Consider the following 24,860-nt stretch of genomic DNA (forward strand, 5'->3'; position numbering starts at 1 on the left):
ACCAACACACCTCTGAGTATGTGGACTGCTGCCAGTGCCACCATGCGATGACCGCAGGTCAAATGCACCGCATGGCCGCATGGTCATACCCCGCAAACTGCCCACCAGAGTGTTGTTTCACCATGTATCAGCATTATCCTTAATTTATGAGCATGAGTGTATTTGACATTTACAATTTAGTATCAGTCATAAGTTTCCCTAGTGAAATAGCTTAAGAAAGTGATGCCCTAACTGATAAGGTATTCATGCAGCAGATGGCTATCCTATGGTAAAAGGATAGTCAGATTATGATGCACAATCAGTCACATCACATAACATAGCCACATGTACAGTCCAGAAACACCCCAAGGAAATAATTAAAGTTATTAATGACGAAACAATGGAAGATTTTTGAGAAAGCTTTAAAAATGTTGAGTTAGCTTGAGTGAACTCTACAAAGAGCCCACATAGCCAGCTCTGAATTGAACATATTTTTTAATAAGTCGGTATTCATTTCGAAAAGTAGTTCTCCCGCTGCCGCCTTTCCCATGAACACAAAAGAATATTAAATGCAATACTAGAATGTCTTCAAAGAGATCTTTTATCTTCAGAAAGAGAAAGGGAAACCTACTAAATGGTCACAACAAGTAAAGATTAAAATACTTTCATACATTACTGTATCAAGAAACTTTCTGGCACATTAACATTGTATGTCAGACCTGGCTCCAAACCTGGGACATTTGTCTTTTGCAAAAGGCTAAGGTCCCAGTTTCAGGTTCTGGTCTGGCATACCGTTTTAATTTGCCACGAAGTTTCAAGTCAGCACATACTCTGCTATAGAGTGAAACTTCTTTCTGATATACTGTATCATATTAAGTAAAATTCTAAAAAAGTACACACGTCTTGTCAGAAACTGACAGATCTGATGGATACAGTGGGCAGCAATTTGTCACTATTTGTTGACAATACCGTAGTGTACAGGGAAGTGTCACTGTCGAGCGACTATACTACAGGATGACGACTTGGGAATTTCCATTTGGTGTGATGAATGGCAGCTTGCTCTTTATGGGAACAAGTTAAAGAACACGAGTGTGAAAATTACCGCTGCAATGCTTGATAGTCACATCAACAAAATATTTAAATGTAAGCCTGTGAGCAACATGTAATGAAATGAACGCACAAGGTTGGCTGTAAGAAATGTGAATGATTGGCTCCAGTTAATTAGGAGAATTTTAGGAAAGTGCAGCTCATCTTTAATTGAGATGACATATGGAACACTTGTTCAACATATTCTTAAGTGCTGTTCAAGTGTTTGATATCCTTACCAAAGAAAGTTGAGAGAAACAGTACTAGCAACAGACACTGCAGACTGATTCAACTGCTATCAACATATATCTCACATAAGAACTGTGAAGAAAAGATAAAAGAAACCAAGGCTCATACAGAAGCATATAGACAGTTGTTTTTCCTTCTCTCAGTTTGTGAGTGGAATAGGAAAGGGAATTACAGGAAATGGTACAGGGTACTGACCACCATCCACCATACGGTGGGCTGCGGAGTCGTATGTAAATGTAGGTTAAATGAAACCAATACTGAATACTGTTAAAACAATGACAGGGAATGATGACAATACTTCCATTACAGAAAATGGAGCATTGTAAAGACAGTCCACGTGTTGCAGATTTTTTATGATCACTTTTTGAAAATAGATAAGAAAATTGTATCAACACATTGAAATGAGGAAGAAGAAAAAATCCAATGGAAATTCAGTGAAATGAAAATTTCTTAAGCTTCTCAATAAAAAATGTGAATCTACACTGGTCAATAACTACTGGCCAGTCTCACTCTTGTCCCATTATCCAAAATTTTTGAGAACATAATGTAACATAAGGTTACTGGTTGGTTGGGGATTTAGAAAAGTAAACAGTAAGGTGGTTAGTCTCTCTGTCAGCAGTTCATTGACCCCCCCCCCCCCCCCCCAGAAACTTGATTGATTTATGAAATTATGTAGGAGTGATACAATTGTGCCACTGAAAGCAATATGATGCCACACTGAGAAATATTTTAAGGAGAAGTGAAAGTATATGGGTTGGTCTGCTTTTATCTCAGAACAAACAAGGGCTCTCCCAGGAATAATCTGATGAAAGTAGTGTCACAAACCTTATGCATGTCAAAAAAGACCGTCACTAAGATGTTGGCATTCAGAAAAAGCTTCTCACATGGCTTCTGCCAGCCCACCCACAACCTGGTCCGTTGTGGATCATCCCTCGCAGAAACCACACTGATAGGGGGCCAAAAGGTCCAGTGATTCAAGGAAACAGTATAATTGCAAGACTGCTGTCCTTTCAAGCAGTTTGCAGAGCATGTTGGTGAGGCTAATAAGTGACAGCTGTCATATATGTTGTGTCTTTGAGAGGTTTAAGATTGGGATGATGATACTATCTCACAATTGTGAATGGAAAACACCTTTTAACCACACTCTTTGCTAATGCAAGGCACATATCAATAATGTTGAACAATAAAATCGCATTAGCTGTCAAATTCATGAATAGCAGTACAAAGGAACAATGATTTTCCCATGTCAGCAACCTTCATCACGCATACACAACAGGAACCTGGACACATGGAGTCTGGACTTAGCATTAGTAATCACAAAGATGTCTAGTTGATTTATAGCCATTTCCCAAAAAATCCACTACTTAAGTTATCAATTTTTGGTCACACATTTCATCCCATTCAATACAATGTTCAACTGCCTAAACCACAGGACCCTTATTCTCGGACATTTTTGGAATAAGTTTTATAAGCTCATTTGCTGTTTTTCTGACAGTCCATATTGCTCTCTCACATTTTGACATTGCACACGGATCCCTCTTGGAACATGTATTCTGTACAATTCCTCTTAAGTTAGATGTCATGTGCTACATTAATTTAGAAACACATATGGACATGAAATAATGCTTGTACTGACATGCCTTTTGCATAATATCACTAAAGGATCCCGTATTAAGCTGTTGAGTTTTAACACTGTGTAATTCATATTACTTAATCCCGGTAAGTTTTTTCCCCCCTTCTATCCTAGTTGATGTAGCTTCCCAATAATGTACTGGGAACCTTTTCTTAATCATCTGTTCCTCAGTCCCTGTATGTTGGGACATATGATGTACTTAATTATACATTGTACTCGGAATTTGGCACATTAATTATGTTTCAAGAGATTTTTGTCACAGGTTACATTCTTTACATTATGATCATGCAATCCTTGTTAAACAGGAAGTACATTGTGATGTGCTTCTAAAGGGTGGTGCAGATAATAGCAGCCCGTGTAAATATAAAGGAAATGCAGTGAAATTAAGAAACAAAGAGCTGATGAACTGGAATTATCATTTATCGTGAAAAATACATTCATAGACAATGCTGAAAGTGACCCCCCGCAACATCAATACGTGTGCATGTCTAAGCACATTCAGATACACCTGGCGTAAATTTCAGATATCGATGGCAGCGACTTCACAGCTGATGATCTCTTTCAGTTCCTGTATTGTATGCAGATTTGTTTCATATACCTTGTTCTTCAAGTTTCCCCACATGAAAAAAATCAAATGTTGTCAGATCCAGAGAACATGGTAGCCATAAATGTTTGCTGACAATTCATTCCTCAGTGCAGATATCACAAACTCGTTCCAGAGATACGTGTGGCATGTTGCCCCATCTTGCTGGAAGAAGCAGTACTGTCTTTCTCAATCAGTGAGTTGAACACAAAACATATCAGAATCACCATATATGCAACTGTGTTGAGGGTAGTGTAAAAAAATGGCAGTCCAATGATGCACATTCCTGTTGCACCACACCAAATGTCAATATTTTTCATCACACAGCTGCTGCTGACACAATGTTAGGGGTTTCCGTAGCCCTGTACATCACATTATGTGAATTCACATGACAAGAAAGATGAAATCATGCTTCATCAGCATAATATAATGGAAAGGGTGTAACAAACCATTGCTGATACTGTGAAAAAGCCACATGCAGTAATCTACAAATGTCTGTCATCCTCCAGTAATTGCTGCACAACTGTCTCACAGTATGGCTTCAAATCACGACTTTTCAATATCCTTTGGCAACTCCTCCTGCTTACATGTGCCTGTTGGACCAATTTACATGTAGACTTCTTTGGTCCCTGAATAATTCTCCTGCAAATGTCTGCAATAACTTCTGATGTGCAAACTGAAGGACTTCTTTGTTGTTTTACATTTTGCACATATCTATAGATGCACCAACTGTGTCAGACTCTGCATTGCTCTTTTTGCTGGTAGTTCTCTATCCAGATACTTGACCCCAAAAATTTTGTGAGTTGCCTTAACTGAATCTGTTTTCACATATGCTTCGACAATTTCAATTCTTTCTTCTACCAAGAAAGTAATTTTGCAGACTGCAAAGAGAAACTAACTTTACTGAGGAAATAGACTGAAATGCTGACAGAAGAATGCTGACAATCGATTACTGCATAGAACTGTCCTCTGTTGTAGCTTTTACTCTATTTCAGAAGTCTTAATATTGCATTCACATTCAAAGGGGAGGCAGGCTACTTTTAACTGCATCACCCTGTACATTAATCATTAATTCTAATTTTAAAAATCCATTTTTTTTTATAACCGATGCTTGTGATTTTTTTTACAAATATTTCTTATGACCGTACTGTAATTCTTGTAATTGTGGTTGTTTCTTATCTTAAAATTATCTATGTGTGTCATGATTTATACTGACTGAACATCTTTGTGATGTTATCTTTGAGGCTAAAATTACCTTGGCTACTCATGCTAGGTTCAGACTACACAAGTACAGTTTCCTGTTGTGTGGGGCTGACAGAGGTTGTCGATGTGGGAAAGTTACTATTCTTCTGTATTACTATTCATGAATCTGACATCTAATGAGACTTAATGGTTCAAGATGATTGGCATGCAATTTGCATGAGCTCATTTATGCAATCCTCAACAATCAGTCCTTCCTTCTCATCCCTTCCAGCAAGTCTCTCCTGAACCATGGTTCTGGGTGACTTTCTGAAATCTACCCCTTTTCCTAGACCTCTCCAGGCCTTTTCCTTCACCCCTCTTCCTTATCCTTCAACCCTTCAGCCTGAAGGAGGAGCCACTGGCTCTGATAGCTTGTCTAATTATAACTTTCTTTTGTGTTTGTGTGTTCTGCCACCATTTGGTGAGTGGATTTTTTTTTATCTATACAATGGAATTATTTTGTCAAATATTATTTGTTTTTGTTGTTATATTCTGAATTTAGTGTCTTTATGACACTTTGTAAATTGCAGTTTTGGTATCATTTCTATTTTCTTAACACTGATTTAGCTGCCAGACGATGATCATTGACCAAAACTGGTAGCAAATTACGAAATTGTTTTAATGCAGCCAAATGTCATCAACTTCCAGATAAAGCTTCATTTCATCGTGTTTCAGGTTGTCATGAGTGAAGCATAATGAAAACAGTTCTAGAAAAGGCCCAGTGTATGGGATTGTTTATTCAGACCCAAATCAGGCACACAGGTTCAAAGGTTCTTCCAAACATGGCACAGGAAGCAACTATCCTCATCGACATTGATACACTGGTGCTACAGGAATTTTGTGCACACAGGAAGCAGGGCACATTGTGCTCAGATCGTGTGCGACGTTCTAGACAAGGTGTTTCCAGTTCGCTGGATTGGTAGGTGTGGTCCAATTCCCTGCCCTCCTAGTTTGCATGATATTCCACCAATGGAGCTTACCAAATGCCTACCAACTACTCCAGCGATTTTAAGAACCAAATTGTTGCTGCTACTGCCACAGTTAATATGGATATGTTGCGCGAAGTGTGGATGGAGCTTGAACACAGACTGGATGTTGTGCATCACCAAAAGTGCACATGTTGAAATTGAGAGAATGGCATAAAAGCTTTGTGAGGTAGTATCACAAAAGCCGAACATGGAGTGAATATCTTATACAACACATTTAAGTTGAACCATAGCTTTTGAGACAAGTCCTGCCTTTCAAATGGATGGCACAATCAGTCATTGTTTCAAATGTAAATTATCAAGCCGAGAAGAGAATCATCAGCAGTGAAAACAGTAAATGGTATTTTTGTTAAAGCCTTCACATGTTTTACCAAGAACTGTCTAGCTTTAAACTTTGAAAATAAATAAAGATAGCTCATGCAATTCCTTAGCATAAAAATACAGAACACATTAATGTGTGTACCAACAAAAATAATAAATCTGGTAGATTATACTAAGTTTTTGGATGTGCATACTGATGAAAACTTAAACTGTAAAAACCACAAACTTGATGTTTATTGCATGGCTTTCAATGGTGGAATACACAAATGGCCACAGGAAAACTGTCTGCACTGAAGATGTCCAGTAACCATCTGCAGAATATGTTCTACAGCATACATAGTGTAGTCAAAAAAAGAAAATTACAAGGAAAAAAGTGTAGTCAGAAATTTTTATACAGTGGTAGGATGGAGTTTCATGAACAACATACTAAAAATTCCCAATGATGGGGTGAGTCTAGAGGGGTGCTATTTACAGGTCACTTTTTTATATTTTCCTTGAATAACAAAAACTTCGGCTTCTAGAGAAAATGTTTTACAGTACAAAATTAAACTACACTAAATTTTCTACAAAAAAGGTACTATCCACTTTTTTTTCTCTGAGACTAATCATTTTACATAGGATGAGATGGAAAAACCACAGATTATTAAAAATAGTCTTTTGATGATATAAACTTAATTTTTACTGTTAAATGAAGTGGATTACAGACAAATATTAACCGTGTGTAATGCATCTAACAAGGGAACCTCCCCATCGCACCCCCCTCAGATTCAGTTATAAGTTGGCACAGTGGATAGGCCTTGAAAAACCGAACACAGATAAATTGAGAAAACAGGAAGAAGTTGTGTGGAACTGTGGAAAAATAAGCAAAATATACTAAATGAGTAGTTCGTGGCAAGATAGGCAACATTAAGGACACTAGGACCGCAGGAGTGCCGTGGTCTTGTGGTAACGTGAGCAGCTGCGGAACGAAAGGTCCTTGGTTCAAATCTTCCATCGAGTGAAAACTTTAATTTTTTATTTTCAGTTTATGTGACAAAACTCTTATGTTTTCACCACTTTTTTGGGAGTGATTATCACATCCACAAGAAAACCAAAATCGGGCAAGGTAGAAGAATCCTTTTACCCATTCTCCAAGTGCACAAGTTAGGTGGGTCGACAACATATTCCTGCCATGTGACGCACATGCCGTCACCAGTGTCGCATAGAACATGTCAGATGTGTTTTCCTGTGGAGGAATCGGTTGACCTATGACCTTGCGATCAAATGTTTTCGGCTCCGATTGGAGAGGCACGTCCTTTCGCCTACTAATCGCACGGTTTTGCGATGCGGTCACAAAACACAGACACTAAACTTATTACAGTGAACAGAGACGTCAATGAACGAACGGACAGATAATAACTATGCAAAAATAAAGAAAGTAAAATTTTCACTCGTGGGAAGACTTGAACCAAGGACCTCTCCTTCTGCAGCTGCTCACGCTACCACGGGACCACGGCGCTACTGAGCTCACGTTTTCCTTGATGTTGCCTATGTGGCCCATGGACTACTCAGTTTGTATATTTTGCTTGTTTTTTCACAGTTCCACACAACTTCTTCCTGTTTTCTCAATTGATCTGTGTTCAGTTTATCAAGGCCTATCCACTGTGCCAAGTTATAACTAAATCTGAGGGGGGTGCGATGGGGAGGTTCCCTTGTAAGCACAATAGAGCCATACTAAGAGAGAAATTGTGTTTTGGAGTTAGAACAGGGTGGAGAGTAGAAGGGCGACGGAAGATTGGTCAATGGATTGTGGTCATGCAATCCTCTCCTTCGTGGGTCCACAGGATGAGTTAACGTCACATGGAATACAGATATGAATTACCAGCAGTGCTAGCACCAAAAACACACATGGACAGAATCTACATAAATCTCTGGACATTGTTCTAAACTGCTAGAGGGGAAACTTATTCTTTATCATTCCACAAAAAAGCTGTAGCGTTCTTCCGTGAAAAGCAACATTCCCCACCACAAGTGCGGCTCACTGTCAGTTTACAGACAGACTATACTTCCCCCAGCATTTTCTGTCCAGTTCTCTTATGTAAGCAGACAAAATAACTTCACTGAACTCATGTTTATATAGTGGAATTATTTTCATTTTATTAAATGAGTACTTATTTGCAGTTGTTATGTGAGCTTTTATGTAAAATATGTTCCTACAAACAACAGCTGAGAAGTGTACAATTTGTAGTATGATGTTGTCAGTAATCTTTCTAGTGTTGGGAGGAAAGGAATTGAAAAGGTAAATATGGAAACTTCCTTATGTCTATCGTTGACAGCATATTGTCAAGCTGTGTAACTGTGTTGTAAGTCACTTGATGGTGAGTTAATGAGTGACCAGAAAGTTACTGCACGTCTCTCAACATTAATTGTGTTACTGGTAGACTGCATAAATCTCCTCCAGTCAGAAATGACACATCTTGTAGGGTGGACTGCAGTGACTACAGCCACTTACTACACTTCCACAGCATATCTTCCACAATGCATGTGAATGTCTGATGCAATGAGACTGATTATGTTCATATCTAGAACAGTAATTTGCTGTAATGCAATGTTCGATGTACACTGAAATGTCTGAACTTTAACGACACCCAGGTGACCTGCTTCTGTTACAGCGTAACCTCTTCAGATGTTGGGAAGGCTTATGATGGCATGATGGATTTGATATCCCTTATACCGTGAGAAGTATTCCAGCGAATGATGGTGGAGATAAGGAAATCAACATTGTTGAATATGTATCGACACCACATTACACTTGGGATATGCTCTTCAGTGAGGTATACAGCTGCCAAGTCCAGCTCTTGACTTACTGAATAACTAAAAATAAATACTCATTTCACAAACTGAAAATAACTGCACTATATAAAGCTCAGTGAAGTTATTTTGACTATCCACATAATACAGTTGGAAAGGAAATGCTGAGGAGGTATAGTTTGTCTGTAAACTGAAAAGTAGCAGCACTCGTGGAGGAGGAAATTACCTGACGCAGAAGAATGTCAGAGCTGCTGCACGAGATGAATAAGAAAAAAAGATTTACGAAGATTCTGTCCACATGTGTTTTTTTGCATTAGTATTATTAGTGACTCATATCTGTTTGCCATGTAGTCGATGTACTTTGTGGAAAATAAACACCCTTCTCGATGACCCCTCCCACCTCACCCCTGGCATGTCTGTTCACTGTTGCTAGTTCTTCATCAGGTCACTGCAGAGGGTCAGTATAACTTTGTGGAACAGCCTATGGTTGCTTCTTGAGATTAGTGGGTAAATAGAGTGGGGAATCATCTGCTTACTCCTCAGTTTGTGGCACTATAAAAGAGGGAATTGCATGACCACAATCTGGTCACCTGTCTTGCAACACAATTTATCCCTACTAAGGCTCACATGGTACACACATTTAATATTTGTTCTTAACCCACTTCATTTAACAGTAAACAGTAATTTTATACCATTAAAACACATTTTTAATAGCCTGTGATTTTTCCATCCCCTGCAACACAGTAATTGTTAGGATCTTTTTTGTAGGAAATATGCAGTTTAGTCTTTTACTGGAAAACATTTTTGTTAGAGGCTACGTTGTTTGAGTTATTCAAGAAAAACAATTTAGATCCTCCCACACAGCACTTCTTTCCCTAAACTCCAAGCTCAAAACTTAGTCTCCATCATATCTTCTCATACCATTATGTTCCTATATTTAACCTATCATTGCTTGGACCACTCCCATATACTTCCTCTATTGGCATCTTTTTCGAATTTTATATTGTTTGTTTATTTATTTGTTCTCCGTCAGTATTAGCCCCCTGTCTCCTCTTTGAACTTGTTTTTCAAATACATATATATATCTCTCTCTCTCTCCTATACCAAATAGCTCTTTTTCTCATACTTTACTTCTCACTCCACTCATTTCTATCATCTCTGAATTCAATCATAAACATTTCATACTGCTTTACTACCTTTGACCTCCCACTCTTGACACCTTCCTCTTATATTTTGCCTCCCCTTCTGCTCATAAATATTTGCCTCTCTTAGTCTGGATTTTCACTATCTTTCCATTCAACACTACACATAACGAAGTATGAACTGAAAGTCATAATGTATAATGACTCAATACTATCTCATGAGATTATTTAGTTGCACACAGAAACAAATGTAGATTAAAAAGACCAATAAATGACCATCACACTAATAGAAATGTACTATAGATTCTTCAGGAAACAATGTGAAATGGGAGTAAATGATAATGTGGTCAAATAATTACAACACACAAGAATTATTTAATGAAAAGGACAGTTACAATTCACCATATAGTGAAGATACTGAGTTGCAGAAAGGCACAACAAAAGACTGCTGGAAAGTTAGCTTTCGGCCAACAAGGTCTTTGTCAAAAATAGATGACATACACACATACACACGCTCACGCAACAGCAACTCACATACACATGACCAGTTTCAGGCAGCTGAAGCCAGACTGTGAGCAGCAGGGCATTATGGGAGAGGCAACCGGGTGGGGGTAAAGAGGAGGCTGAAGCAGGGAGGGGGAAGATAGCAGGCTAGGAGTGGGGGATGGTAAAGTGCAGGAATGACAACCTCTTATCATGCCCTGAAATGAGAAATGTCCTGCCCACTATCCTTCCCACTCCTCCCACAGTGGTGTTCCTCCGCCCACCGAATGTGCACAATATCCTTGTGCATCCCTACACAACCCTTGCTCCCAGCCCCTTGCTTGATGGCTCATATCTCTGTAATAGATCTAGGTGCAAGACCTGTCCCAAGCATCCTCCCATCACCACCTACTCCAGTCCTGTCACAAACATCACCTATCCCATAAAAGGCAGGGCTACCTGTGAAACCAGTCATGTGATCTAAATGCTAAGCTGCAACTGCTGAGCTGCACTGTACGTAGGCTTGGCAACCAACAAGCTGTCCATCCGCATGAATGGCCACTGAAAACTGTGGCCACAAAACAACTGGGCCACTCTGTCACTGCGCACACTCCCCCACAAGATGTCCTTCATTTCAATGGCTTTTTCACAGCCTGTGCCATCTGGATCTTCCCACCAACACCAGCTTTTCTGAATTGTGCAGGTGGGGACTTTCCCTGCAATATATTATATGTTCCCGAAGCCCTCCTGGCATCAACCTTCATACCCGTCTACAACCCCTCCCTGTTCCCATTCCACTACTGCACAGCCCTCTCTTCCACCAACACATCCGTTTTTTGTTTTACTTCTCTCCTTTCCCCCTAACCACACCTCCCCCTCTCTCCCCCACCTCTCCCCTGCCCTTAGCTGCGCCACTCTCCGCCTCGTCCCTGCTTGCTCTCAACAGCACTTCCCCATCCCCCACCCCTACCCTGCCACCCCTCCCAACCTCAGCCTCCTCCTTACCCCCACCCAGTTGGCTCTCCCGTAATGCCCTGTTGCACGTAGTCTGGCTACAGCTGCCAGAGACTGTGGTTGTGTGTGTAAATTAAGTTTGCGTCAGTGTGCGCTGTAACACAGCAAGTTATAACGAGATGACATTTGTTGCAGTAAGGCACGCAGCCGTTTGGTATGATGGCTGCAGAAGTGCTATGTTTTCTTTGTTGCTTTACTCACAGCACAGCTGACTCTCCCTGCCACGAGAACTGCATAGTGTAACAGTCAGATTCGAAGATTCATACCATCTACGAATCTAAATAATCCATATTAGTTATTATCTGATTTTGTTCAAATTTGGTACACAGCCTTTTGTTATTAATGGAAAGATGCTGTCAAGATTTCTGGAGATAGAGAAAATTACCTAAAAGCCCTAAAACCAATGCTTGTTTTTTAAAACCAAGTCAGGAATAAATACAGATTGACTTTCATTATCATTTGAAGCCATTACAAATTTATCAGTGCACAAAATCAATTAATTAGAATTTTCTATTCAAAACTGTCATCACTGTGCATTACGAAATACAAAAATCGGTCAAAATTATGATTTTATTATATTTTGTTATGTGAGTGTGTAAGAATGATTGAGAGAGTGTATGGGGACATATGTTAAAACTTAATATGTCATTTTTCATAAAACCTTGCACAAATAGACCGTGGGAAAGTTATGGTGCAACCATGGTCCAGATGACTTATGTCGGTGTGAGCTTGCTTTTGTATATAAGCAGCCAGAATAAAAGTTAGAGGCAGAATAAGCTTATTTATCAATTTGAAGAATAATTCGTTCTTGGCTTATTTTCATTAAACAGTATACTAGAAATTGAAGGTTTAATGATGTTAATTACTATCAGATTATTGAGTGGATAAGGCAAGTTTTGCCGTGAGAATGATCTCGAAGAAACATTCTGGTTGGTCATTTATATCACCAGCCAAACAGAATTAAACTGTTCCCATGCGAATACAGTCGAGTGGGCAGTGAGAAGAATAGTTCAAGAAAGTCGCTTGCTAACCAGCCTACGGGTAACACCATGTTAGATAGCTCCATAAAAATAGTCCGAAAATTGAAGAAATAGTGAGTTAATTGCGATTCGAATACATTATGACTGAAGCAACTGGAGTTACGAACAATTTAAGAAAGTTTGGTGTTTCTAAATTAAATAGTTTGAGAGTTATGAGCATGTGAACTTTCTGGTCGTAGTAACAATTTGGTGTGGCATGTTTCGTGCTCTGTACGGAATACTTTGGCAAGCACTTCTTTCGAAGAAGACCATTGAAATGACTGAATGTTTAACTCGTGAATAGTTGTGGGTCGGTACCTGAGAGAACATGAAAATTAGTCAGGTCGGGCTTGCAAAAATTCTGGCTGCTTTTTGAGTGAAACTATGTTGTACAGACAGTGACTTTTGAATGATAGAGCATTACCATATTAAATACGGACTTGATAGCCATTTCACGTATTTCCATATGAATAAAAAGCAGATTCAATCTAATTTTAAATGCTATCTGCAAGTAGACTGCATCCTCCACAACGACTGATTTTTTAAAAATGAACTTTCAGGAACTGACTTTCAACTCGAGTTACACGGCCTCTGTGTGTTAGGTATTAGGCAGTGGTTTCATCAAAACTACTTTACACTGCCTAGCATGTATCTGCTACTACAGAGTGAAGGGGCATCGGAAAGAAGCATATCGAGGTAGGTGGACTTTCAATAAGTGAAAGAGAATGCAGACGACTGGCCCCGCCCTGCACACAGCGCGTGTGTGTGTGTTATCTATTTTTGACAAAGACCTTGTTGACTGAAAGCTAACTTTCTGACAGTCTTTTTGTTGTGCCTTTCTATGACTCATCATCTCTGCTATACGGTGAGTAGCAACTATCCTTTTCATTATATTGTTACATTCCATCCTGGATTTTCCATTACCAGAAGAATTAATTGATAGCCACAACAGCAGAAACCCATCTAAATCAGCCAAAACGCAATTCTAAGTAACAATGACTCTGTGTAGAAGCAACATAATTAATGCGCAGTCAATGCACTGATGAAATAAACATTACTACCAAAACAGCATATACACTTTAATACTTTTAAAGAAAACTATAGTTGGAGTCACGTATGATGGCGGTCGAGTTTAGGCTTGTTCTGTGGACCTACATAATGTATGCTCTGACAGCCAATAAGTGTTAAGTATGAGATATTCACTCTGCAGCAGAGTGTGCGCTGGTATGAAACTTCCTGGCAGATTAAAACTGTGTGCCGGACCGAGACTCGAACTCGGGACCTTTGGTTCGGAGGAGAGCTTCTGTAAAGTTTGGAAGGTAGGAGATGAGGTACTGGCGGAAGTAAAGCTGTGAGGACGGGGAATGAGTCGTGCTTGGGTAGCTCAGTTGGTAGAGCACTTGCCTGTGAAAGGCAAAGGTCCCAAGTTCGAGTCTCGGTCCAGCACACAGTTTTAATTTGCCAAGAAGTTTCAGTGTTCAGTATGTTCTGCTGCGAGCATTAAATGTGATTGTAGAGAGTTGTTTGGTGAATTTCGATTCCATTTGTTGTGAGTTGTCACTGCTGATTATGGTGGTAATTGTTAAATTCTGCGTAAGTAAGTGAGAGACATAATTTACAAGATATACTCTTTCCTCAAGCAGAAAGCACGCGCATGTGTGTACTGCAACTGTCACTTGTCATTGTCAACAATGCAATCCCTGTCCATACCCCAACATGCACGAACCGCCATCATTTGTGGATCAGACTATAACAAGTTAGGAGGCATATTTAAACAATACATAAAATATTGTTGATCTGAATGATATATGTACCCACACTTGAACAGTGTTCCAAGTAAGATTGCTTTTTCCAGAGGAAATGGCCAACCAAAGTATTAACAATATGACAATGCAGAAAAGGAAATCTTATATTTTAGTCACTAGCACAGCCGAAGAGGGCTTACACGTACGTCTCTCTCTCTCTCTCTCTCTCTCTCTCTCTCTCTAATATAGCCAGGTAAACAGTTTAAAATGTTAACAAACATTCAAGCATAATCATTGTACACATTTTACTCCAATATAATGAAAAAAGTCAAGCTGATACTCACGCATCACTAAATATTGGTTTTCGACGTTTTCTTTTGTCAGCAATTGGACGACCATCATCATCTACAATGAAATCATCCTCATCTGAATAGTCACCCTCTTCATCTTCTTCCTCATCAACACGTTCTGTTTCAACCCTTCCTCTTTCTGAGGCTCTCTCCTCTTCCTTGTAATAGGAGAACAACATAGAAAGTAAGTGTACAGTTCAGAGCAGACAATATGATTCATTGCTATCTTTAACTTACCCACGATATCCAGTTTTATGTCCCAGAGAAATGCGTTAAGTGAAAGCTCTTGGTGATAATGTTATTTCTACCTGTTTCTGTTTGAGATAAATACCACAATTTGGCGCTGACACTTTTATGTGTCATATCACTACAGCTGAGAAACATATACTTTCTAAAGATATAATATTTTGTGAGTGCTGAAACATCACCAACACCATCAACATCTAAAAATCTACATATAAATGGATTCCCCTTGCATTTATATTACTTTTAAAAGATTTACGTGAAATGAGGACAAGACATTCAAATGATCGATGAATACCACATAGCAGTGGGCTCTTACAGAAAGGTTAGCAGCCCGGGGAGAACAAATACAATCACATGGTTCTTATCAACGCTACTATTGCCCATTTTTTAAGTTCTGGTCTAGGATTACATTTCAACTGGTACTTTAAGAAATGCATGATTTTTAGATTATGAAATATGCTGTGGCATGTGCCTACCAGTATCTCCAATATTTAGTAGTGCTTTAAATAAGAAATGAGAGTCCCAAGAACTATGGAAAAACATGAAATATCCATATTATTATTCCCGAAGGGCCTTGTCTGTAAAGCTACTAGAATAATTAAAAAGTACTCTCACTGCCGTAGTGAAGATGAGCACACCAAGCCATTTTCCACATTACAAATGGAAGAAACACCTTTGGGTGATAAATTAATGGTTTTCGATTAGTTCAACAATTGGTTAACAAAACCATTCAACAAATGAGCAAAAATTTTTGTGTAATGTGATTTGGACCATTATCATCTAAGGAAAAAATGTTGAAGCAATGAAACACGAGGGTGCTACTAAAATTTTAGTAGCATCTGCAAATATGCTTCCTATCTAACTCCAACAGAAAACTGATTTTGTTAACAAATCTGGTCACTGAAAATTGGAAAATTGCTGCTTAACCTGACACATTCAGAAGTACTGTAATTTCAACCACAAATTTAGCATAATATTGATTTGAAATGACTAAAAAATAAAAATAAGATCATCTTCATTCCACAAAATTTTTTTACAAGACTGTAGAATGTCTGCAGTAACTACACTGGCAGAAAAAAATCGCAACACCAAAAGTTAATTAATATAGCGTAATGAAATTTTGGGAATTTTTGTCTTAACATATTTAAGTGAGACCACTGGTTATTATAAGTGTGAGATTAGCCATCGAAAATTTGAAATGCTGGTACATTAATCACCGGTGTAACTGCTATTGGTAATTATAGGGATGGTTAATGCTGTTTGTGGATGATGCTGGAGTTGTCATCCACTGCTGTCCCATAAGTGCCCGACCTGGTGACTGCGCAGGCCAAGGCAACATTTCAACACACTGTAGAGCATGCTGGGTTACAACAGCGGTGAGTGGGTGAGCGTTACCCAGTTGTAAAACACCCTTGAATTCTGTGCATAAATGGCAGAACAACAGATCAAATCACCAGATTGACACATAAATTTGCAGTCAGAGTAGATTGGGGGAGGATGAGATTAGTGTTTAACGTCCTGCCAACAACGAGGTCATTAGAGACTGAGCACAACCTCAGATCACGGAAGGATGGATAAGTGATTTAGGGAAATCACGGAAAACCTAAATCAGGATAGCCAGACACGAGTTTGAACCATCATCCTATTGATGTGAGTCCATTGTGCTGACCACTGCACTACCCTGTTCGGGAAATTCGCAGTCATGGCGCATGGCAAACCAAGAATGCTCCAGCTGTCATACAAAATCACAACTGAGGCCACAACTCCAGGTGTAGGTCCAGTGTGTCTTGCACGCGGACAGGTTGGTTGCAGGCCCTCAACTGGCCTCCTCCTAACCAACACATGCCATCACTAGCATTAAGACAGAACCAGCTTTCATCACAAAAAACAGCACAGCAGACCTCCATCTCGCCCTCCAATGAGCTCTCCCTTCACACCATTAAGGTCACAAATGATGATGGTTTGGAGTCGGTGGAATGCATGCCGCAGAATGTCTAGCTCAGAACTATCCTTGAAGTAAACAATTTGTAACAGTTTCTTTTGCCACTGGGGTGTCAATGGCGCTCAAATTGCTGCTGCAGACACAGTATGACGCACCACAGCCATATGCCGGACAAAACAGTCTTCCATCCCAGTAATGTAATGTGAATGTCCAGAGCTCAGTCTTCCTGCAAATGTACATTCTCGTGATTGCCGCTGCCAGCAATAATGCACAGTGGCTACATTCTTGCCAACACAGAAGGACCATCCAGCCTCTTGTAGCCCCATTACACTACCTCATTCAAATTTAGTGAGGTGTTGATCATGGAGTCCTTGTCACACTCTTGAAAAACATCAACTCAAGCTGTCCAATTTCAAAGGTAACTAACGCTCATGACCATTACAGCATGTATTTAAAGCAGACCTGATTTGGATTCTCATTGTGATGCTGCTACCACCGCTCTTATGCAACTGGTGTGAAACTTGAATATACATCATATTTCAGATGTAGAAACACACTTACCAACTTTATGTTGCGCAACTTCTTGGTGTTGTGATTTTTTTTTCCAGCAGCTATTTTCCTTCATTTCCGTGACCTTTTTCGTTTTTCAAATTTTTCATCCTAAACATGATTTCTTTCAATCGAGTTAATGATTAAAATTGTTTGCAGAACTTTCAGTGCTAAAAACTTATATAAACTAGCAGTATCTCAGAAAAATATTTTTTTGCATTATTATTAGGAATAACATTACACAGTAACATGCTACAAATGGTTTTCCGATTACTTATTCTTAAAAGAATGAGATAGAAATAAACATACCATTTCCTCCCTTTCCTTTGGTTCGTGTTTGCAAAAATGAAGGAAAAAAAAGGACAAGAATTAGCAAAACAAAACAAACAAAAACATCACACAAGACAATACTACCAATCTAACACACAAAACAAAGTTACACACAAAACACGCAACAAAAAACAGTTAATTACAGCAGCCATTATGTAATTTAATAGGTACTGTATTATTCATAAAAAGGTATTCACAAATAAAGTGACGTATAATTACCAGTAAATTAATGGCATATTTATAAGGGTCCAAACATGCTTTTTAACCTAATTACCTACCACTTTTACACTAGAGTACCACTCCCCACTCAGACATCTCAAAATACTATAAATGGTTTTTTTCCCAAGAGATAACAGCTTTCAAATGAGATTTTCTTCTTAACTGTTCCCTACTCTTTAGCTCAACTCCCAGATTCAAGTTCTGTTTTCACTGGCCTAGTGAGTTTCATAACAGACTTAATCTTAAATTAACAACAGATTTAATCTTAAATTAATTTTGTATATATGTCTGTAAAGCTTCAGTTATTGTAAGAGTATGTCATTGCAAGTTCATATAAATACAATTTTCGGAGAGATTAATAGAGTGTTTGTAAAGGTATGAATGGAAATTTGAATGTATAATTACACTCTAGTCATAAATTTATCTACAAAAAAACAAATCACGGAAACAACTACAACCTGCAGATGACTGGAAGGAATACACACTTTAAGGCTAAAAATCAGGCTTAATAATTTAGGAGTAAAGAAGACCAGTCACCAAACAGCAGAAACAAGGAGGCATCAACAGGCACAAGCAAAAGAGGAAAAAAAGCTTGTTGGCTCTCAGAACACATCCTCTGCACGCCTACATTGTACCAGGCAGACGTACAATGTCAGCATTGCATTTTTGCAGGTGGACAAAACTAGGGTGGGGGCTGCATCAGGTGTGGCTAGTAAAGGGAGACAGTGTGGGGAGGCAGGAATAAGGGTTATGGGTAGGTAGTTAGTGGCTAGGAGGGAGGTAGCAGGTTTGCTTGTTGCCAGTAATGTGGGAGGGAGGTGTGCCAGATGCACATGCTAGGCATTTTATGCACAGGTGCCAGAGCCAGTGGGCTGCAGTGCACACTGAAGGTGATGTGGACTGGGAGCGGGAGACAGGATATAGGATGCAGGAATTATTGGGTGGACGGTGCGGGATAGTTGGTTAATGGAGACTGAGGACAGGAAGGTTACAGGAGTGAAGGATGTGTTGCAAGGAAAGCTCCCATCTGCATAGTTCAGAAAATCTGGTGGTGGAGGTAAGAATCCAGATGGCCTGGGTTGTGAAGCAACCACTGAAATCAAACACATTGTGCTCAGCTGTATGTTGTGCCACTGGTTGGTCAACTTTGTTCTAAGCCACAGTTTGGCAAAGATCACTCATTCTGATGGACAGTGGGTTAGTTGTCATACCGCCATAAAAAGATGTACAGTGACTGCAGGAGAGTTTGTGTCCAATATGGTTGCCTTCACAGGTCTCTGTCTCTGATGGGGCATGTCAAGCCTGTGACATGACTGGAGTAGAAAATGCTGGGTGGGTGGATTGGGCAAGGGGTTGGGAGTGGTATAGGGATGAACAGAACATTGTGTAGGCTGGGTGGGCAATGGGATACCACTTTAGGAGAGTTCCACGGATGGCCAGCTGTGTGGGAGCAATTTTTTTGTATGGGAGAGATAACGGCTGTTGAAATGGAGGTACTGTTGGTGGTTAGTGTGGATGGAATCATCAAAGAGATATACATCAACACTAAGAAAGGTGAAACTTTGGGTTGAGGAGGACCAAGCAAGCACATGGGAGTGAAGTAGTTGAAGTTGAGGAGGAATGAAGACAGAGTTTCTTGACCCTAATTCAGATTGTGAAGATGGATTTGTCAAAGACCTTCTCTTCTGATCCCTGCAATGAAAACACTTCTTTGCTCTCTTCAGCCAAAGCCAACCTAACCCCAACATTGTATCCCCCTCCCACCCCACACCACCAACCTAACCACCCCCAGATCACCTCCCAGGAATTTCTTCACTCCAACTTCGTGTCACCATACTTCCACAGGTACCTTCCTAAGAACACTAATCCTCAGCAGAAGAAAGCGCAGTCATACACAACCTCAAAACAGATCCTGACTTAAATCATCCTCCATGTAGACAAAAAAACCCATCACTGCCATAATGAATCACAGTGGCTACCTCACAGAAGGCTTCTGCCAACTGCCCAACTCCTCCACCTACAAGCTCTGCCATACTGACCCCACTACATGCTCCCAAAATCCACAAACCCAACAATTCTGGATTTCTCATTGGAGCTGGTTATTGCACTCCTACTCAAAAATTTCCACTTTTGATGACCATCACCTCCAACCAATGGTCCAAAGCCTGGCCTCTTACATAATAGACACTGACCATTTCCTTCACTGACCTTCCTCTCGACTCTCTCTACTCATCACTGCTGAAGCCCCCTCCTTACATGCCAACATCCCCATGCACATGGCCTTTCCGCTATCAAACATTACCTCTCCCAATATCCTCCAGACTTCAAACTCTCTATCTCATTCTTCATACACATTACCAACTATATCCTGACACACAACTACCAGGTGTACCAGTATGAAATGAGCGTTACGATACAAATGTGTCAATAAGGAACATTTGTTGTGAACGAGCCTTAATTTTTTGTTTTTGTTTGGTTGGTATGACATCTGTCAAAGATATTTAGTATACATCAAGTCATGGAACAAACAACATCATATGTTTTCATCGTGTTAACAATGAAAAATTTTGTACCAGAAAGTGATGATTTGCAGAAAGTATTAATTTTTGGTTTTCAGTTGAAAAAAAGTGCTGCAGAGTCGCATCGAATGCTTGTCGAGGCATATGGTGATCATGCTCTATCAGAAACAACATGCAAAAGATGGTTTCAATGGTTCAGAAATAATGATTTTGATGTAAGAAATGAAGAACAGGGAAGACCACCAAAAAAGTTCTAAGACGCCAAATTGCAAGCAATATTGGATGAAGATGATACTTTGCTTCAGAAGCAAATGGCAGCAATGCTAAATGTTACACAACAAACAATTTCTGACCGTTTGAAAGCTATGGGAAACATCCAAAAGTGTGGAAAATGGGTGCCACATGAATTGAATGAAAGACAGATGGAAAACCGAAAAACCATTTGTCAAATTTTGCTTCAAAGACATGAAAGAAAATCAATTTTGCATCAAATTGTTACTGGCAACAAAAAATGGATTTATTTTAAGAATAATAAACGGGAAAAATCATGGGTTGATCCAGAACAACCATCAACATCAACTGCAAAACCAGATCGATTCGGCAAGGTTACAATGCTCTGTGTTTGGTGGGATCAGAAAGGTGCGGTGCATCACGAGCTTCTAAAACCTGGTGAAACTGTGAATACTAATCGCTACAGACAACAAATGATCAATTTGAACTACACACTGATCGAAAAAAGACCAGAATGGGCCAGAAGGCATGGCAAAGTAATATCTTTACACGACAATGCACCTGCACACAAAGCAAAACTGGTTCAGGATACAATCAAAACACTTGGCTGGGAGCTGCTACCCCACCTGCCATATTCACCAGACTTGGCCCCTTCTGACTACCATTTGTTTTCATCAATGGGACACGCATTGGCTGAGGAACACTTCGATTCCTACAAAGAAGTTGAAAATTGGGTGTCTGATTGGTTTGCTTCAAAAGACGAACATTTCTATTGGCGTGGTGTCCACAAATTGCCAGAAAGGTGGTCAAAATGTATAGAAAGCAATGGTCAGTACTTTGAATAACATGTTTTTACTTTTCAATTCAAAATTAGTGCTTCATTTTCACAAAAAAAATGCTCATTTCATACCGGTACACCTGGTATTTCCACTTTGAGGTGAAGTTATACAAACAAATCTGCTGCACACCCATGGGCATCTGCATGCTACCCTCTTGTGCCGATCTTTTTATAGACCATCTGGAGAGAACTTTTCTAGCCTCCCAGAATACCAACCCCCTTGTCTGGTTCAGGTTCACTGATGACATCTTCATGATCTGGACTCAGGGCCAAGACACCCCATCCTCCTTCCTCCACAACATCAACACCCCTCTCATCCAATTTACCTGGTCCTCCTCAACCCAACATGCCACCTTCCTGGACATTGTTCTCCATCTCTCTAATGGCTTCATTCTCATCTCTGTCCATATTAAAACCACTACTAGGATCCTCTCCTTCTTGATGCAATCTTTTTACTTGTTCTGGAGGGATCCCTCCTTCCACCAGACTTTTCCTGTGAATGACTGCTATTACATAGTAACAGGCTCTGGTAGGTTCACATACAAGGGTTTATTATTCCAATTACAAATTTGTTTAACTTCTGACAACAATAACTTCCTAGAACAATAACAAGAACACACACTCATTCTGCTCCTGAGTCAAATACGGTTCTGTGTTATCTATAGGGCTCCCTAGTTACCAAGTCCCATGACCACAGAATGGCTTGAGCTCAATGGCACGCTTCACTGCTCTGCAGACTCTGAGCCGCTGCCTGCTCCGACATCACAAGCAGTTGTCCCACACCCCCAGAATATCTCCAAAATAAATCAGCACACCAATCCAAACAGAACCTAATTTCATTTTACATATAGCTCTTATTACTTAATCTTTTGAATTCAGCTCTCACCTTATATATATTTCTACAAACACAAACACACATGATCTCACAATCTCATTTCAGCTGTAAGGGTGCTTATCACCAACTCTCACTGATCACCACGAGCATTTGCACCCTTGTGCCACTAACCACCAACAGTACCTGTGTTTCAATTGCTGGAATCACTTTCATACAAAAAAATCTCTCACATACAGCCTGGCCACCCATGAATGGCATATCTGGAGTGGTGAGAACTCCTTTGCCAAGTATGCTGAGTCTCATTAGGGCCTTCACAGACAGGCAGTACACCCCATACCAAGTCCACAAACAGATTCCCATGCCATATCCTCCCACCACCACAAGAATCAGCTACAAAGGTGTGCCCCTCTCCCTGGTCATCCAATATCACCATGGACTGGGAGAAATGAATCATATCCTTCACCTGGGCTTTGATAATCTATCATCATGCCTAGACATTAAGATACTTCGCGTTCCCCCTAAAGTGGTATTCCATCACCAACCTACAACAGCAGCTTTGTCCATCACTACACCACTCCCAACCCCTTGCAACAGGGATCATACATCTGTGAAACACCAAGACACAAGACCTGCCCAATCTGCACACCCAGCACTTCCCCTTCCAGTCCTGTCACAGGCTTATCCTACCCCATCAGAGACAGAGCCACCTGTGAAAGCAGCCATGTCATATTGCAAACCTGTAGCAATCACTGCACAGTATTTTTTAAATACTGGTATGACAATCAACCAGTTGTTTATCAGAATGATGGCCACTGCCAAACCATGCTCAAAAATGGCTGCTTCACAACCTGCACCACCTAGATTCTTCCCTCCAGCAATAATTTTTCTGAACTAAGCAGATAGGAATTACCCCTGTAACTCTCCTGGCCACAATCTCTGTTAAACCATTATCCACACACCCTCTATCCTATAGTTTCCATTTCATCTGCTATGTAACCTTCATCATCCACTGCACTGGCTCAGGCACACATGCATCACATGCCCAGCTTGTGCACCTGTCACTCCTCCCTCCTACATTCCTAGCTGGTAAATCTCTTGCATCCCTCTGAGTCACTAGCTATCCATGCCTAATCCCTCACCCTGCTTCTCCCCCCTATCTACCTACCTCACAACCCTCACTCTCCCATTCCATCTTGGCTCCCGGCAAAATGTAACACCAGCACTTTGTGTCCAACCAGACAACAAGAGTGCAGGTGTGTGTGTGTGTGTGTGTGTGTGTGGGGGGGGGGGGGGGGGGGGGGGGGGTACTCTAGCTCCAGACAGGATTTATTCGGAAAGCTGACAAGTTTCCTTCTGTGTGCACCAGTCAACGACTCAACACTGCTATTCGGTAAGTGGTCCCCTATGCTCCTAAATTATTTAGTTTCTATCAGAACATTCCCCCTATACTTAAAAATCACACCACCTATTTTCCTAGTCTCTCTCTCTCTCTCTCTCTCTCTCTCTCTCTCTCTCTCTCACACACACACACACACACACACACACACACACACACACACACACACACCTATGAGCTGATATAGTTTATGAGAAGTTCATCTACATCTACACCACACTATGCAATGCCATGCCATGGCATGGGGTGGTGGAGGAGGGGGCTTTAAGAGTGCCGGCAGAGGTCTGGGAACGCAGCTAGCTCACAGTGACAAGATGAAGTGAATAAACTAAAGCTGTCTGCAAACTGAAGGTTAGTCTGAAGACTGCAGTGACTTTCTAGATGTTCTCCTACCTGAGGCAGTATCTCCTTCCCTTGCTCTGACCACTGAACTGACTTCAGCCATTAACAGTGAGATCTAAAGTTTGTGGACTATTAAATGATGGATGAGGAGGAGTGGGAGGGTAGAGTGTGTGTGTGTGTGTGTGTGTGTGTGTGTGTGTGTGTGTGTGGGCGCGCGCGCGCATGCGCTCAAATTCGGAAAAGAGTGAACACTAGTGAGATTTTTCCTGAATTGATGAGTTTGTTTACATGCCACTGATCAATCATGTACATGTGACTGGTTACCTTTTCTCATTTATACTCATTGTTTCCATCCTGGAATTTCTAGTATCGAACTAAATTCTTCTAAATTTCTATCTTTTTTCCAAATCAGTCTATTAACTGACTAAATGCCTGCTTATTGTCTCATAACTTACAGTGGTTTCCACAGTTTCCAAAGGCAACTGGTAAAATCCAATTTTGGCTTGCAAGTTTGAACAGTAACTAACTGGTTTTTCTGCTGTATAACAACAACACACAATTTCATAACAATGCTACATACAAACAGTAGTAGATACGTATTGCTGGTCACAGGGCTGCTGCAATAAAAAAACGTACCACTTGACTACACAATGTCAATATTGATAGCACGCAAGGATTTCTACCCATGCGTAGGCTTATTATCCTTTCCAGTGTCAAACACTTACTGATCTACCTACCTGACAAATCTTTTCTTCTTCCAACATTATCTTAAAGCCCACATCTCACACCCT

General features: G+C 40.2%; 1 protein-coding gene across 2 annotated transcripts in view; it reads right to left on the reverse strand.

Annotated features, from left to right (window-relative positions):
• Positions 1 to 24,860, reverse strand: part of LOC126412530 (transcription elongation factor SPT6) — a 163,307-nt gene that overhangs the window by 120,098 nt on the left and 18,349 nt on the right. The window contains exons 5-6 of one of the 2 annotated variants that reach the window (XM_050082176.1): positions 17,669 to 17,683; positions 14,617 to 14,780 (exon numbers count right to left, since the gene is read on the reverse strand). In XM_050082176.1, coding sequence (XP_049938133.1) covers positions 14,617 to 14,780; positions 17,669 to 17,683 — 179 coding nt within the window. The remainder of the gene's footprint in view (positions 1 to 14,616; positions 14,781 to 17,668; positions 17,684 to 24,860) is intronic. The other variant, XM_050082184.1, reaches the window with a different exon arrangement.

This window comes from Schistocerca serialis, chromosome 1 (genome assembly GCF_023864345.2).
Source record: "Schistocerca serialis cubense isolate TAMUIC-IGC-003099 chromosome 1, iqSchSeri2.2, whole genome shotgun sequence".
Classification (NCBI taxonomy): domain Eukaryota; kingdom Metazoa; phylum Arthropoda; class Insecta; order Orthoptera; family Acrididae; genus Schistocerca; species Schistocerca serialis.